This window comes from Trichoplax adhaerens, genomic scaffold (genome assembly GCF_000150275.1).
Source record: "Trichoplax adhaerens TRIADscaffold_2 genomic scaffold, whole genome shotgun sequence".
In the NCBI taxonomy this organism is placed as follows: Eukaryota; Metazoa; Placozoa; class Uniplacotomia; order Trichoplacea; family Trichoplacidae; genus Trichoplax; species Trichoplax adhaerens.
The window spans coordinates 8,112,527-8,128,469 of NW_002060944.1; the positions used below are offsets into that span (position 1 = coordinate 8,112,527).

Here is a 15,943-nt window from a genome sequence, read left to right on the forward strand (position 1 = left end):
TTTATTTGCTCTTACTTTATTTACTCGATGTAATTTAAATTAACAATATGATTAAATCAAGTTATTCCACTCAACAAAGTTTCAAAGGTTTAAGAGTATCATTAGAGAATTCGTGGTATTCTTATTCCGATGATTTATTTAGTTTATTCATTTTGTTCTCTAGTGGATATAATTTTATATACATAATTTTTTTCGACAATATTTGATCCTAAAAATACTATGTAGACTATTTCTTTAAGTAGTTTACAGCCCATCAAGTTAGGATAATGCTAGCAATAAGTCTGAATAAGTTTATTCTAACGCTCAGTGTTTATGTCCTGATATCATTAAAATTGATCACAACTGAGCTAAAGTAGATTACAGCTGTTTGACAAGCGGTTGAATTCTAGTCTTTTTTGCTACTCCTACATGTGAGGAATGGCAAACTTTTGATAAGGCTATGTTAAATACTATAATTTGTAAACAATATTGTTAATAACAATTAATCATCTCCAATATTCATATCTTGATGATCTAGAAGAATATAATTAAAATCGATTTGCAGAATAATGATGTTTACTTAGCTTTTGAAATTTACTTTATTTCTATCTTAACCTACTGTAATGTAACTTAGTATTATGATTGTAGACTGTTAGCCATGTGTAGTATAATGTACGGTAGATATTTATCCTAAGAGATATTTGGTAGCTGTAACTATAGACTGTAGTGATAGAGACTCTATGCTAGAGTACAGATGACTATATACAGTAAGCTGTTGAGTTACTAATATGGCTATAGATAAAAATAGAACTGTAAATCATATATTAGGATATGGTTAATTCATTGTACTTTGGCTGGTGTGAATAATGTCTACGTAAGTACTGTAGTCGTATCCATATTGGATTAATAATGGTCCGCAGTAGAATAGTCTTACTAAGAATAATTTAACTATGTGTAAAATAAGGTAAAAGGTTGCCATGCGGATTGTAGCTGCGAATGCTACGGAAAGTATAAAAGCATGCAACTTTAGATTATTCTGTTAGTTCGTTCTAGAAGTCTTTAGTAGTAGTATTCGGCTAGAGTAGAGCTGTGTAGTTAATCTTTGTATAAGATTGAATAAAGCCCTTATTTTTCTAAAATTTGGAATTTCGTGATTGGTATATATCACACCTACCTTAGAGTAAATTAGATACTACATTTTAAAAGACATCCATCTGCAAGTATTGATATATCAGACGGCATAGAATAATGATGCTTTTAAAAACTGATCTACCATGAAACATCTACCATGAAACATTATGTTTATATATCTTCTATTATACAATCTAATCCATGTTCGAGAAAGTATATTGTTAATAAAATCATTAGCTTCATTTATATCTTAATAATCTAGAATGGTAGACTAGATACAATAATTTAGAAGCCAATCATCTCCAATATTCATATCTCAATAGCATAGAATGAGACTATATTATAAAACCGATCTACCATTAGTAACTGTGTTTATATAATTTCTATCGTAAAAGTGATCATTGTCCCCATTCATATCTCAATAATTTAGAATAATCATTACTGTAACTGATCTGCAGCAAAAAATTAAACTAGATTGACTCCTACAGTTAGATATATGTAAACTGTATCTGTCTTGATCTATTTTAACGCAGCCTAGACAGCAAATCTTCTCTATGATACTCAATTAATTTAGTATGCTAATTATTACGATAAACTACCCTAGTTGGTAATGGGTAAATTTAGCCTCATATCTCTATAGTTAGACTCCATAATAAAATAAGCAGATCTTCAAAATCATCCTTAACTAATCTAGTATGCTAATTATTGGAATAAACTATTCGGTAATGGGTAAATTTATACTCATATCTCAATAATCTAGCTTGGTCATGACTATGGTTGATAGACACTATGGCAAAACATGTAAACCTTTTCTATCATCCTTAATTAATCTAGTGTGCCAATTATATAGTATTTTCCAGTATCGTTACGCTAATCATCTTCTATGATATCATTTTACTATTCTACAATTAACCATACTCTAGAGTAGGTTACCATAATATTATTTGAGCAGCTTCTGCCACATTAGTAGATATGCCTTGTCATAGATTACTATAAGTCCGTGGCCTAGTCTACAAATCTTTCTCTGATGTTCTTACCTATCTTACGTGGTATTTTCTTACAATGATTGAATTAATCACACTATACAGCCTATACCCGCTATAATAATGTATCATAATAACGTTTAAGCAGCTTTAGTCATTTTTAATTTGTCTACATGACTCGTCTGCATAAACATCATTCTGCGATGCCCCTATCCGATTCATCTTCATGATTCTTATTGCAAATATTGAATAAGTGACGAATTCTCTCATATATTATAACAGAATTGAAACAGCCTCTCTCATTATCTTTATCATCACCTTGAGCAATATCTTGTTGATAATATCATATTTATTAAATTGTTTCTAACTTATTATCTAGCTTTATTTTATTCTTCATATACTCGCATAGAGATCAAATAGATCAAAAAGATCAAAATCAAAAATAAGACGTTTTGATCCGTCTCTGCTGCCTTCTATCTTGACTTGATCTATTTTAAACTACCAATACTTTCATTTTATACGAGTGTCTTAAAGCAGCTTCTCTCATTATCTCAATCATCTTTAGTAATGTCTTTAAATATCATATTTATTAAATTGCTATTAACTTACTATCTAGTTTATTTTATTCGTTTCGTATACAGATCAAAAACATCAGAATCAAAGGTAATGACACACTTCAGTCTATCGCAGCCACCTTATAACCTGGCTCGATCTATTTTAAGCTATTCATATTCTCAATTGACACTAGCATGCTATTAAGCATAAATGTGTGCACCAATAGCTGCGACGTTAAGAAAGCGCCGACAAGATGTTAGAACAAACTATCCATTCTTGTCTTCATTCTTTCATTAGAATCTATTTTATCTAAGCCTGCAGTCTTTTCATCTAGACCTGATCCCTTTCTAATCGTTTCTATTTTTAATTTACTTTAGTTTACTATTAGCTAAACATCTATACAGTGAATAAACTGTTGCGATGTACATCACGATGCTGACAAACTATGAAAATATTCTATCTCTTTTTTCGGATCGATACTAGTACCATGGAAGATCAAAGTCGACGATAGCGATATGCTTTCCAAAGATGTAACGGGCATATTGTTTCCATCGTAATTATAAATATCAGTCTTTGTTGTCAAATAAATCATAGAAACTGTTTACTATTATAAAGTAAATTCTATACTATAGTTTGGAAACACAATGAATCAGTATTTCAACTGTTTGATCCTTTTCTAGCTCCAGACACCCCAGTTAGAATTTAATCAATGAAAGCTACTATTAATTATTAATCTTATAAGGCAGTACTAATAGAGTTTTAAAGGTAATAATAATAATTATTATCATGGCTGAGTTTGATGCACAGTAGTGTACCTTGAGATGGACTCATAAGAGCTTGAATATACTAAGTTGCTACATAGAATATGGTTATCCATCCTGGATGCTCAACAAAATATAGTTATAAATTCATCCTAAGTTGATTTTTGATCTGCTAACTACTTTACCTTGCTGTATCGAGTATACAAGATAAACCATATTCTTCTCGTTAGAATTTGAATTATTTATCCCCAAAAATAGACCCTAATGATATTATTCTATCGATAAATAGATATGATACGTTTATTTGTAATAAAAGTAATCGAGTGATAGTTTTAATATTTGTCAATAAGTAATAGCATCCGACTAAATCGATAAAGCTACGCTTTGATATTTTAAACTTGAACAATTCTAATCAATCTTAATGGCTATATTAAATCATCCATCCAATCAAGTTTATCCGCAACGACGGCATCGACGCCAAACTTGGCCATCTACCAAACGTCAATCTCGTAAAAATATTCGCGGCAATCAAGGTCGATGCCAACTATTCAAACAACGACGACAATTATTGCTTGACTTCAGCCGGCAAACTCTATCCACCCTCTCAATAGATAATTATTCGTCTCAGAGTTTCTCTCGATCTATATTAAATGCTATTAAAGCGTTAACACAAATCATCAAGGAGTGGCTGATCTTATTGGTTCGCTTTATGTGGAATGTAATTTGCCTTAACTATGCTGAAATTGCCGAACAAGCAGATTTTGACGATAACACTAATTTTAGCAGTATTTTATCTAGGAGAATGAAACAAGTTACCTATAAAAATTATCGACTTAACTTAGGAGATGATCTCTATGGTAATATTATTCGATTACCATTCAGCTATATGTTTATACTTATTGGTACGATCTATCTTAGTATTAGCATTGCCTTTGCTACAACTTATATCCTAGCTGATGTTGTCGATCTTGAATTAGCTTATTCTCCTTGGTACTGGCTAGTTTATAGTTTATCTGTAACGACATGTTTAAGCTCGGAAGGTTTAGATATTAGTCGTGTCCATATCGGTATACTCTTGATCGCTAATTTACAAGCTTTTATAGCTCAGTTGTTATTGGCATTTGTCACCGGCATCGTTTTTGCTCGATTCTCACGACCTTCTCGTCTAATTCAATTCTCTGATAAGTTAACTATTAATTCAATCGATGGTACTGATTATATTCAAGGAAGGTTAACAACAATTCGACCCCGACTTATTGTCAGCGACTGCCAGATAAAATTGTTTATCGTACGGCCCTATGAGACTAAAGAAGGAGAAAATGGTGTCCGAACTACGTAAGAATTCTAGCAATTAGATGATATTGAAGACGTGAACGAAACATTTTCCATCGAAAGCTTTCTCATTTATAATAGTTAAGGCCCAAAAATAAATAAAGCGCTCATAACCTCATCTAAGTAGATTGGAATGTTCTTCTATAATGATTTAGCTTAAAACCATGTTCTTTCATTTCATAAAATAACTTGTGCTCCATTTAATCCGATACTTTCATTTGTAATGTTTTCAACTTTTAGGGAACTCGCTTTAGTCAATAATGCTTTTCCTACAATGGATTTCATGATCAAATTTTCACATCAATTAAACGATGAAAGTTTACTTCGAAAAGCAATAGAGACTCCAGATGAAGATTTGATCCTATTGGCCTACTTTACTGGCACGAATGCTTGTTCTTACAATACTATGTATGAATTAAAACGTTATTCTCGCGAAAATATCTTTAGGTAAGTCGTAAAATAAAAGTGTATGAATGATTACTTTATTAGCACAGACTGATAGTTTAACGAAGAGCTACCTTAACTAAAAGTGCTATCTGCAATCGTTTTTATCTTGGACTAGACACCATCAATTTGTGGACATGATCTCTATAGACAAAGCTGAAGAAGGTGTCGAAAAATTTATAGTCGATTTCGCCAAATTAAATCAGCTTATTCCATTTGATCAAACTAAATGAGAGAAATCAATACTAGAATAAATCGTAAAAACTATAGAGATTTGAGCTTACCCACAGTATGTGGTTCAAAGTGGTTTAGCAAGAATAGTTCAAATTGCATGAAAATGTCCACCAATGTTTAGGTTTGTTGCGTTTGAACGAAACAATTAGTCTTGCCTAAGAAATCAAAATAACTATGGCAATTTGAGCTTATTCATAGAACCGTATGCAGCTCCCAGTAATTAATTTGCTATTTAAGTAATATTCTGGGGAATATGATACCTGATGCATAAAATTAGACAAGACTTTTACGCTATGGCTGATTGTTAGGGCGGAGTGAAGCAACGACTCTAATTCAAGAGTATCTGACAATCATCTTTACTGATAGCAAACTAGAATTCTATTTGATTTAATCCATGCCGCGAGATAGCAAATGATTAAGGACAACGAAGCCGTAAAACTTGCTTTACCGAGATTATTTACCAATAGAGATCGTAAGCGAGAAAGTAAATTTCAGGAAGTATTGGCAATGGCAAAGTAGAATCAAATTTGAACATATTTATAAATTCATAGATTTATTATACGAATATCTACGCAATCGAGATAAAATCGTAAATTAAAATTAAAATAAGATGTCATGTAAAAGTATCTTATTTAATTAGCAGCTATGATGGTGATAGCATTAAACAGAAATTATATTAACAATTTAAATTATATCACAGCATATGTTTACTTGATTTAACAAATTGAAGTATTTTTCGTACCTGAATAAATATTGGCAACATTCGGACTACTGAACCAATGTTGTTAAAATGAATCATTTAATATATCTGGATATACACATACAGTGGTCAATTTAGATTATCTGCGTATATCTAGACGGAAGAATCGGTTTATTGCGTAAAATAATTGCTTTATAAGGGCTAAATAACGGCAGCAAACTCAACAATAAATAGGATTTTCACTTCATAAGACTGAAGACTAATAATCTTTATTGATTGCAGTGATATCTTTAAAGTGGGTAGTCAAAACTAATACAGTTATTATACATTCATACTAGCCAATTTAATTTAATTTTTATCAACAGATCAGTTATAATAATATAATAAGGGTTTTAGATTATTAAGATATGAGTAAAGACAGTGATTGCTTTTACGCTACAGTATCAGACCATGAATTAGATTGTACAATAGAAGCTATATAAACACTATTACTCATAGGAGATCAGTTTTGGAAAAGTATGATCATTCTAGGTTACTGAGGTATGTGTATTTAGAGACAATTGCCTTCCATAATTATCGATATACTGCCTCATTAGGTATTCAATATTTTCTTTCTTCTATGTGGTAAATAGAATTTTGTTAACCGACAAATACTGCGCAGGACTTAGTGATGGGTAACAGATAATACTTTAATTCACAATTAGTCTTGCAGTATATTAGCATTATGAACTTTAATTGGCTCTAATACTACAGTATCTTAACGTAAAACAATTTATAGTGATGAATTAAAGTAACCTCCAATTTTCTTCCGATATATAAATATTAGTTAGTCTTTAAACGAATCGGAACAGTAAGCTTTTTCAACATAGCATCTGTTTTCATTTATAATAAATTTTACCAATATGATTATATGATATTCTTGTGATAAAGATATACCGGACATATTTCTGGATCTTCTCCTTCTATCTCGAACTATTATCAAAATTAGTCCTTCCTGACAACTATAAACTTCTCCCTTAAGTTTCATGGCAGAAATGATATAGACTCCTTACGCATAAACGATAAAATGACAGACTTTCTATTATTATAAAAGTAACTCGCTTTATACATTCTATTTATATTCGTGAATAGCTAAAAATTAATACTAGTAAACGATATAGGCTTTCGTCTATTCTTAGACCTAAATTTGTATCACTTTATATTCTACTTTAAAATACGTTAGAGCGCGTATATAATACGAGACAGTGATGATTAGAATACGATCTGATCTTGGAGCTCTCTTAAAAATTAGGTAACTAACTAATTCACTCGATCTTGCTAGAAAAAATGAATTAATTTTACAATCCATAATCCTAACGACAAGCTCTTTAATGTGTTTTACTTTACGGTGGTCTTTAACACCGTAATACTCGTCTACATATATATCATACTCCGATATTCTTATCATATTTATCTTTCATTGTGATTTCTTCAACACTAAATCAAGAACTACAGTTTCTTGTAAATTTCACTCTACATGTAATTACATAAGTTTGGTTAGTCTAACCTCTACCAAGGACTATCTGACTATCTTAATTATTACAACAAAATTCACGGTTTATACTCATATACATTAAGTCATAGAATACGTTTCAGCTACATAATCATATCTTGCCAATTAAGAATCAAGATCAGATCTAAATTTACCATCGCGCGATCTATTCATAATTCGTACAGTTTAAACTATTCTCATACAACCTTGGATCGTAATCTAAGCTATATTTGGGGCCGCATTACAGCTATTACCTTATTATCTGGTTTCATTTCATTCTTTTGCACACGGTATAGAGATTAAACGTATCAAAGTCAATAATAATGATACGCTTTTGTCCATTTCTGCTATCATATACCCTGGTTTAATCTATTTTAAACTATCAATACTTTCAATTGATACTATTATATCGTTAGACATAAATGCTTCCACCAAAAGCTGCCACGTTAAGAAAGTCCTGACAAGATATTATGATAAAATATCTATTTTCGTCATCATTTCTTCATAATGACCCATTTTATCTATACCTATAGTCTTTTATCTAGACGTGATCTTTTTCCAATCGTTTTTACTTTTAATTTACATTGGTATATCATTGAGGATCTATACAGTGAATAAAATGTTGCGATGTAAAGCATGATGCTGATAAACTATTAGAATAATGTATCTCTTTTTGGATCGATACTGGTAAAGTGGATGATCAAAGTAAGGATATGGATATACTTTCCAATGATGTTACGGGCATATTATTTTCATCGTAATTGTAGATGTCAGTCTTTGTTGTCAATTAAAATCATGGAAACTGTCTAACATAATAAAAACAACTCTGTACAAAAGTTTTGAAACACAATGAATCAGCATTTTGACTGTTTGGCCGTTTTCTAGCTCAAGATACCCCAGTTAGAATTTAACTCTATATCAATAAAAGTTACTATTAATTATTAATCTTACAGGAGAGTACTAATAGAGCTGTAAGAGTAATAAAAATAATCATTATCATTGCTGAATTCGGCGTATGGTAGTATACCTGGGAGATAGACTCATAAAGCTAAAATGTTCCAAGTTGCTACATGGACTAATATCCATCCTTGATGCCAAACACGTATTCTGTTATATAAGTATTCATCCTAAGTTGATTTTTGATCTGTAAACTACTTTACCTTGCTATAAAATTAAATGTAGAAAATAAACTATATATTCTTTTGGTTAGAATTTAAACGAATTATTCAAGAAATAGACTCTAATGATATCATTCCGTCGATAGAAAAGATACGCAACTTCCATTTCGCAATAAAAGCAATTAAAAGATCATTTTATACCTGTTAGTAAATAAATAGCGTTAAGGAAAATCGATAAAGTCACGCTTTGATATTTTAAACTTGAACAATTCTAATCAATCTTAATGGCTATATTAAATCATCCATCCAATCAAGTTTATCCGCAACGACGGCATCGACGCCAAACTTGGCCATCTACCAAACTTCAATCTCGTAAAAATATTCACGGCAATCAAGGTCGATGCCAACTATTCAAACAACGACGACAATTATTGCGTAATTTTAGACGGCAAGTTGTAACCACCCTCTGCAAAAATAATTATTCGCCCCAGAGTTTCTCTCGATCTATATTAAATGCTATTAAAGCATTAGCGCATATCATCAAGGAGTGGCTGATCTTATTGGTTCGCTTTATGTGGAATGTAATTTGCCTTAACTATGCTGAAATTGCCGAACAAGCAGATTATGGCGATAAAACCAATATAAGCAGTATTTTATCTAGGAGAATGAAACAAGTTACCTATAAAAATTATCGACTTAACTTAGGAGATGATCTCTATGGTAATATTATTCGATTACCATTCAGCTATATGTTTATAGTTATTAGTACGATCTATCTAGGTGTTAGCGTTGTCTTTGCTATAACTTATTTCCTAGCTGATGTTGTCGATCTTGAATTAGCTTATTCTCCTTGGTACTGGCTAGTTTATAGTTTATCTGTAACGACATGTTTAAGCTCGGAAGGTTTAGATATTAGTCGTGTCCATATCGGTATACTCTTGATCGCTAATTTACAAGCTTTTATAGCTCAGTTGTTATTGGCATTTGTCACCGGCATCGTTTTTGCTCGATTCTCACGACCTTCTCGCCTAATTCAATTCTCTGAAAAGTTAATTATTAATTCAATCGATGGTACTGATTATATTCAAGGAAGGTTAACAACAATTCGACCCCGACTTATTGTTAGCGACTGCCAGATAAAATTGTTTATCGTACGGCCCTATCAGACTAGAGAAGGAGAAAATGGTGTCCGAACTACGTAAGAACTCTAGTTTTAGGTTATGTTGATGTCATAAACGAATCCCTTTCTCTTGAAAGCTTTCTTGTTCACCATAATAAAGATTATAAAATAAATTAAGCGCTTATAACCTCATCTAGACAGATTAAAAAATTTTCCTCTACAATGATCTAGCTCGAAATTGCTTTCCTTACATTTTATAAATGGATTATGTTTCATTTAATTCGACATTTTCGCTTTTCAATTTTTAGAGAACTCCCATTAACAAATAGTATATTACCTACATTGGATATCATGATCAAATTTTCACATCAATTAAATGATGAAAGTTTGCTTCGACAAGGATTAGAGACTCCAAATGAGGATTTTTTCCTATTGGCCTACTTTACTGGCACGGATGCTTGTTCTTACAATACCATGTATGAATTAAGGCATTATCGACGCGAAGATATCAAAAGGTAAGTCGAGAAGTAAAATTCTATGAATTATTACTTTACTAGCGTTAGCTAATATGCAGATGGAGAGCTACCTTTACTGAAACAGTTATCTGTAATCATTTTACTTTTGATAGAAACCATCAATTTGTGAACATGGTCTCTCAGCTCGAAGCTGAAGATGATACTAAAAAATTGACAGTCGATTTCTTCAAATTAAATCAACTCGTTCCACTTGATCAAACTAAACAAGAGTTATCAAAACTGCAATAAGTCACAGCAACTATAGAAATCGAATTTTATAGTATGCAGTTCGAATGATTTAGCAAGAATGTTTCTCATTAACGTCATTAGCGATCTAAAAATAGCATAAAAAGGTCTAATAATATTAAAACTTGTTGGTTTAAATAAAAAAATTAATTAGTCTAACTTAGGGAATCAAAACTACGATCAATCAAGACATCTATAGGAATTCGAGCTTATTCATTGTATACGAGCTTCTAATAGCTAATTTATCATTTAAGTAATATTCTTGAAAATATGATATCCGATGTATAAAATTAGACAAGACGCTTTGCATTATGGCTGATTGCTAGGACAAAACGAAGAAATGACTCTAATTGAATGATATTAGAAGATTGTTTTACTGATGGCGAAGTAGGATTATATTTAATCCGTACCATAACTAATGATTCTGCGATAGTGAAGCTGTAAAACTTGCTTTCTTAAGATTATTTGCCAATAGAGATTGCAAGCGAGAAAGTAAATTAAGGGAAGTATTGGCGATGGCAAGCTACAACCAAAGTTTTCCACAGAATATTTATAGTTTTAGTATACTGTATGTTTTTCTATACAATCGAGATAAAATCATAAATTCAAAACGAAATTTCATGTCAATTGGAGCAACTCCTAGCACTTTCGTCTATATGCTGTCGTCTACATATGATATCGTTCTTCGATGCCTTTATCATTTTCATCTTCCATGAATTCATAATACACTTCTTGAATTAACAATTAATTACATATGTATAATCATAATAACATTTAAGCAGCTTCTAGTGCAATAGTTTATTTGCTACATTTACATAATGTATCGTTTTCGATGTTCTTATCATCCACTAGCGTAGATACTTAAATGGTCTAGTATACAAGTTCAACGATCCTCATACGATCTTTCTAACTTAATCTTCGCTATATTTTCAGTAGAAGTGGCTGATAACATCGATACTACCCGGGATAGTTCTGATGCTATCCATTAATCGATGTTAACCATAACATTCACTTATCATTCTCCATTACTGTGATGATTTCAGCTACTTGTAGTAGTGCAGTGGCTGGCTAAATTTTGGGGTTACGTAGGTGAACAAACAGTAATAGTAAGAGACTATTACTCGGTTATTACAAGTACCTTTACCTACGAGTATATGGCTTGTCTGTATATTTTATTAAGCAGTTGCTAGTACTTAAGTTTATATATCGTGTCTACAAATCATTCTTTAATACCTTTACGTTAATCATCTACGGTATTATTTCGCATTTACCTACGAGCATACCTTGTCTAGATATATATTTAAGTGGCTTCTAGTACCTTCGTTTATATATCGTATCTCTACATATTATTCTCTAGTACCGTTATCTTAAGACTTAATCATCTTCTGTTGATATCATTTTGCATTGACCAATTTGCCTTGTCTACATAGATTTCGTTCTCCGATACCACTATTCCTGTTCATCTTGCATGACTTAATATTGCAACTATTAAATAAATGATCTTATACAATATAATGGTATTCAAGCAGCATCTCTCAATATCTTAATCACCTTGAGCAATATGAGCGTATCTTATTTATATCGTCATAGTGAAAACCGTGATTAACTTATTATCGAGTATTCTTTGCATATAGAGGACAAAAAGATCAAAATCAAAGATACTAGCACCCTTTAGTCCTTTTTTGCAGTCTTCTATCCTGGCTTGATCTATTCTAGACTATTGATACTTTCCGCTTACGCTAGTATACCATTCGATATAAATATTCGTACGTCCACCAGTACCTGCAGCCTAAAGAAAGATAGAAAGAAGCCTCTATCTATCAAAAGAAAACCCTGGTAAACCAATAGAATAAACTATCTATTTTGGGTACCATTCTTTGATGATTGAATGATCTATTTTATCTATTTCTCTCGTCTTTTATCTAGTCTTGATCTTTATCAAATTGTTTCTACCTTCAATTTACATTAGTATACCATTTGAGATCTCTACGGTGATTAAGAAGTTACGATGTAAAGCCCGGTGTAGATAACCAATTAAAATTCGTAAACTATCAGTTTCTTGCATATATACCAGCACTATGCAAGAATAATGATATACTTTCCAATGATGAGGATATTGTTTCTGTTACAATTGTAAACGTGAGTCTTTGTTCTAAAGTAAATTATAGAAACTCCTGACCAATATTACGCAACATATAGAATAGTTAGAAACACAATGAATCAGCATTACGATTATTTGATCTTCCTGCAACTTGTTAAGACACCCTAGCCGGGATTTACCTCTGTGTCAATACTAGCTACTATGAATTGATTAACATTGTAAAGTAGTATTAATAAAATTATAAAAGCAATAGGAGTTATTATAATCATGACTGAGTTCAATGTATGGTAAGATACCTTATAGTATATTTATAATAGCTAGAATATTCCAAGTTGCTATATTAATTATCATCATCCACACGTTATGCCAACTAAGTATACTGTTCTCTATTCATCCTAAGTTTGATCTTTAATCTGTTCTCTACTAGTCATCATCATCCACCCTTTATGCCAACCAAGCATACTGTTATATATTTTCATCCTAAGTTGATTTTGCATCTGTTCACTAGTAAGTCATCATCCTCCACCCATTATATCAACCTAGTTGACTGTCCTATATTCATCTTAAGTTGATTTTGGATCAGTTTACTACTTTACCTTGCGGTATATTCATCAAGTATAGGTGATAAAACTATCATCTTCATGTTGAAATTTAAACGAATTATCCAAGAAATAGACTTTAGGAATATCATTCGATCGATTAAAAGTAATTTGGTAATAGACGCGATCGAAGGATAGTTCTTAGTCTTTGAATTATCATTATCAACAAGTAAATAACATTAGAAGGTTTTATGGATTACGCTTTACCATTTTAAACTTGAACGATCCTAATCAATCTTCATTAATGGCTACACTAAATCATCCATCAAATCAAATTAACCCACAACAACGGCAACGACGCCAAACCTGGCCGTCTACTAAACGTCAATATGGTAAAATTCATCAAGGTAGTCAAGGTCAATGTCAATTATCTAACCAACAACGACAATTATTGCGTGATTATAGACGGCTTTCACAAGTTGTAACCACCATCTCCAAAGATAAACATTCATTTCGTAGTCTCTCTCGAGATATATTAAATGGCATCATAACGTTAGTACAAATCATCAAGGAGTGGATAATTGTATTAGCTCGCTTTATATGGAATATCATTTGCCTTAATTATGCTGAAATTGCCGAGCAAGCAGATTTCGGTAATATGTCTAAAATCAGTAGTACGTCAGTGAGCAGAATGAAACAAATTATTTTTAAAAATTATCAACTTCGCTTGGGAGATGATTTTTATGGTAATATTATTCGACTGCCATTCAAGTATATCTTTACCTTAATTGGTATGATTTATCTTGGTGTCTGCGTTGTCTTTGCTATAACTTATGTCCTAGCTGATATTATCGATCTTGAATTAGCTTATTCTCCTTGGTACTGGCTAGTCTATAGTTTATCTGTAACGACATGTTTAAGCTCGGAAAGTTTAGATATTAGTCGAGTCCATATCGGTATACTCCTGATCGCTAATTTACAAGCTTTTATAGCTCAGTTATTATTGGCGTTTATCACTGGTATCGTTTTTGCTCGATTCTCACGACCTTCTCGTCTAATCCAATTCTCTGACAAGTTAACTATTAACCCAGTCGATGGTATTGATAATATACAAGGAAAGTTAACAACAATTCGACCACGACTTGCTGTCACTGATTGCCAGTTAAAATTATTTATTATACGACCCTATCAGACTAAAGAAGGCGAAAATGGTGTCCGAACTACGTAAGAATTCTAATAATTAGATTATGTTAAAGACGTAAACGAACCATTTTCTCTTGAAAGCTTTCTTATTTACCGTAATTAAGATTGTAAAATCAATAAAGTAATGATCGCGATCTCTTAAACTTCGTCTATGCAGATTGAATTTCCTTTACCACAATCTAGCTTGAAACGACTTATGTTTCATTTAATTCGATATTTTCACTTGCAATATTTTCAACTTTTAGGGAAATCCCTTTAATTAGTAGTCTCTTTCCTACGATGAGTGTCATGCTTAGATTTTCACATAAATTAAACGAGGAAAGTCTACTTCGACAAGCTTTAGAGAATCCAGATGAAGATTTTAACTTATTGGCCTACTTTACTGGTACAGATTCTTGTTCTTTCAATACCGTCTATGAAATAAAACATTATCGACGCGAAGATATCATTAGGTAAGTTGACTTTATTAGGTAACGGTTGATAGTTCAACCAAGAGCTACCTTGACTAAGTACTATCCGTAATCCTTTTTATTTCCGAACAGAAATCATCAATTTGTGGACATGCTCACTAACATCGAAAGTGAGGATAACACTTATAAATTTTCAGTCGATTTCGCCAAATTGAATCAACTCGTTCCGTTTGACCAAATTAAACAAGAGAAATCAAAGGTGCAATAAATCACAATAACTGTAGAGATCGAGTCTTACAGTATACAGCTTAAATGGTTTAGCAAGAATAGTTCTCAATAACGTCATGGACTTTGAGCTCATTCGCAGTATACCGCCCTAATTGTTAATTTACTATTTAAGTAATATTCTTGGGAATATGATATCCGATGTATGAAATTAGACAAGACTTTCATGTTATGGCTAATTACTAGGGTTAAACGATGAAATTACTCTAATTTAAGAGCATCTGAGAATCATCTTTTACTGATAGCGAACAAAAATTATATTTAATGTTCCAGAACTAATGATTAAGCGACAGGAAAGCCGTAAAGCTTGCTTTATCAAGATTGTTTGTCAATAGAGATCGCAAGCGAGAAAATAAAGTGCGGGAAGTAATGGCAATGGCAAACTAGAACCCGAATTTTAATAATATATTTATAAATTCATAGATTTAGTGTACGTTTTTCTATACAATCGAGATAAAATCAGAATGAAATGTCATGTGAAAGTATCTCATTAATTAGCAGCTATGATAGTGATAGTAATAAACAGAAGTTAGATTACTGTAACCATTTAAATTTTATCAGTGTATATGCTTGGTTTAACAAATTGAAGCACTTTCGTACTCAAATATTGGCAACGTTCGGACTACGGATGACTAAATAAATATTGTTGAAAGGAATCATTTTGCATATCCGGATATAGTAAATTTTGATTACCTGTGAACATCTGGATGCGAGAGCCGGTTTATAACGTAAAACAGTTGTATTGTTAGGCTAAAC

At 31.8% G+C, this 15,943-nt stretch overlaps 3 protein-coding genes across 3 annotated transcripts; all 3 read left to right on the forward strand.

The window, feature by feature from the left end:
- Nucleotides 1-3,830: 3,830 nt before the first annotated feature.
- On the forward strand, nucleotides 3,831-5,418 carry TRIADDRAFT_53819 (uncharacterized protein; the record flags this gene model as incomplete). Its single annotated transcript, XM_002109582.1, has 3 exons — nucleotides 3,831-4,744; nucleotides 4,982-5,188; nucleotides 5,304-5,418. The coding sequence occupies 3 exons, from the start codon at nucleotides 3,831-3,833 to the stop codon at nucleotides 5,416-5,418; spliced, it is 1,236 nt and encodes a 411-aa protein (XP_002109618.1).
- Nucleotides 5,419-9,052: 3,634 nt separating this feature from the next.
- TRIADDRAFT_53820 (uncharacterized protein) lies at nucleotides 9,053-10,652 on the forward strand (the record flags this gene model as incomplete). The annotated part of the gene is made up of 3 exons (XM_002109583.1): nucleotides 9,053-9,966; nucleotides 10,197-10,403; nucleotides 10,517-10,652. 3 exons carry the CDS (start codon nucleotides 9,053-9,055, stop codon nucleotides 10,650-10,652), a joined length of 1,257 nt encoding a protein of 418 aa, XP_002109619.1.
- A 2,941-nt stretch (nucleotides 10,653-13,593) lies between these two features.
- TRIADDRAFT_53821 (uncharacterized protein) lies at nucleotides 13,594-15,522 on the forward strand (the record flags this gene model as incomplete). Its single annotated transcript, XM_002109584.1, has 4 exons — nucleotides 13,594-14,513; nucleotides 14,738-14,944; nucleotides 15,035-15,161; nucleotides 15,433-15,522. The coding sequence occupies 4 exons, from the start codon at nucleotides 13,594-13,596 to the stop codon at nucleotides 15,520-15,522; spliced, it is 1,344 nt and encodes a 447-aa protein (XP_002109620.1).
- Between the last annotated feature and the right edge of the window lie 421 nt (nucleotides 15,523-15,943).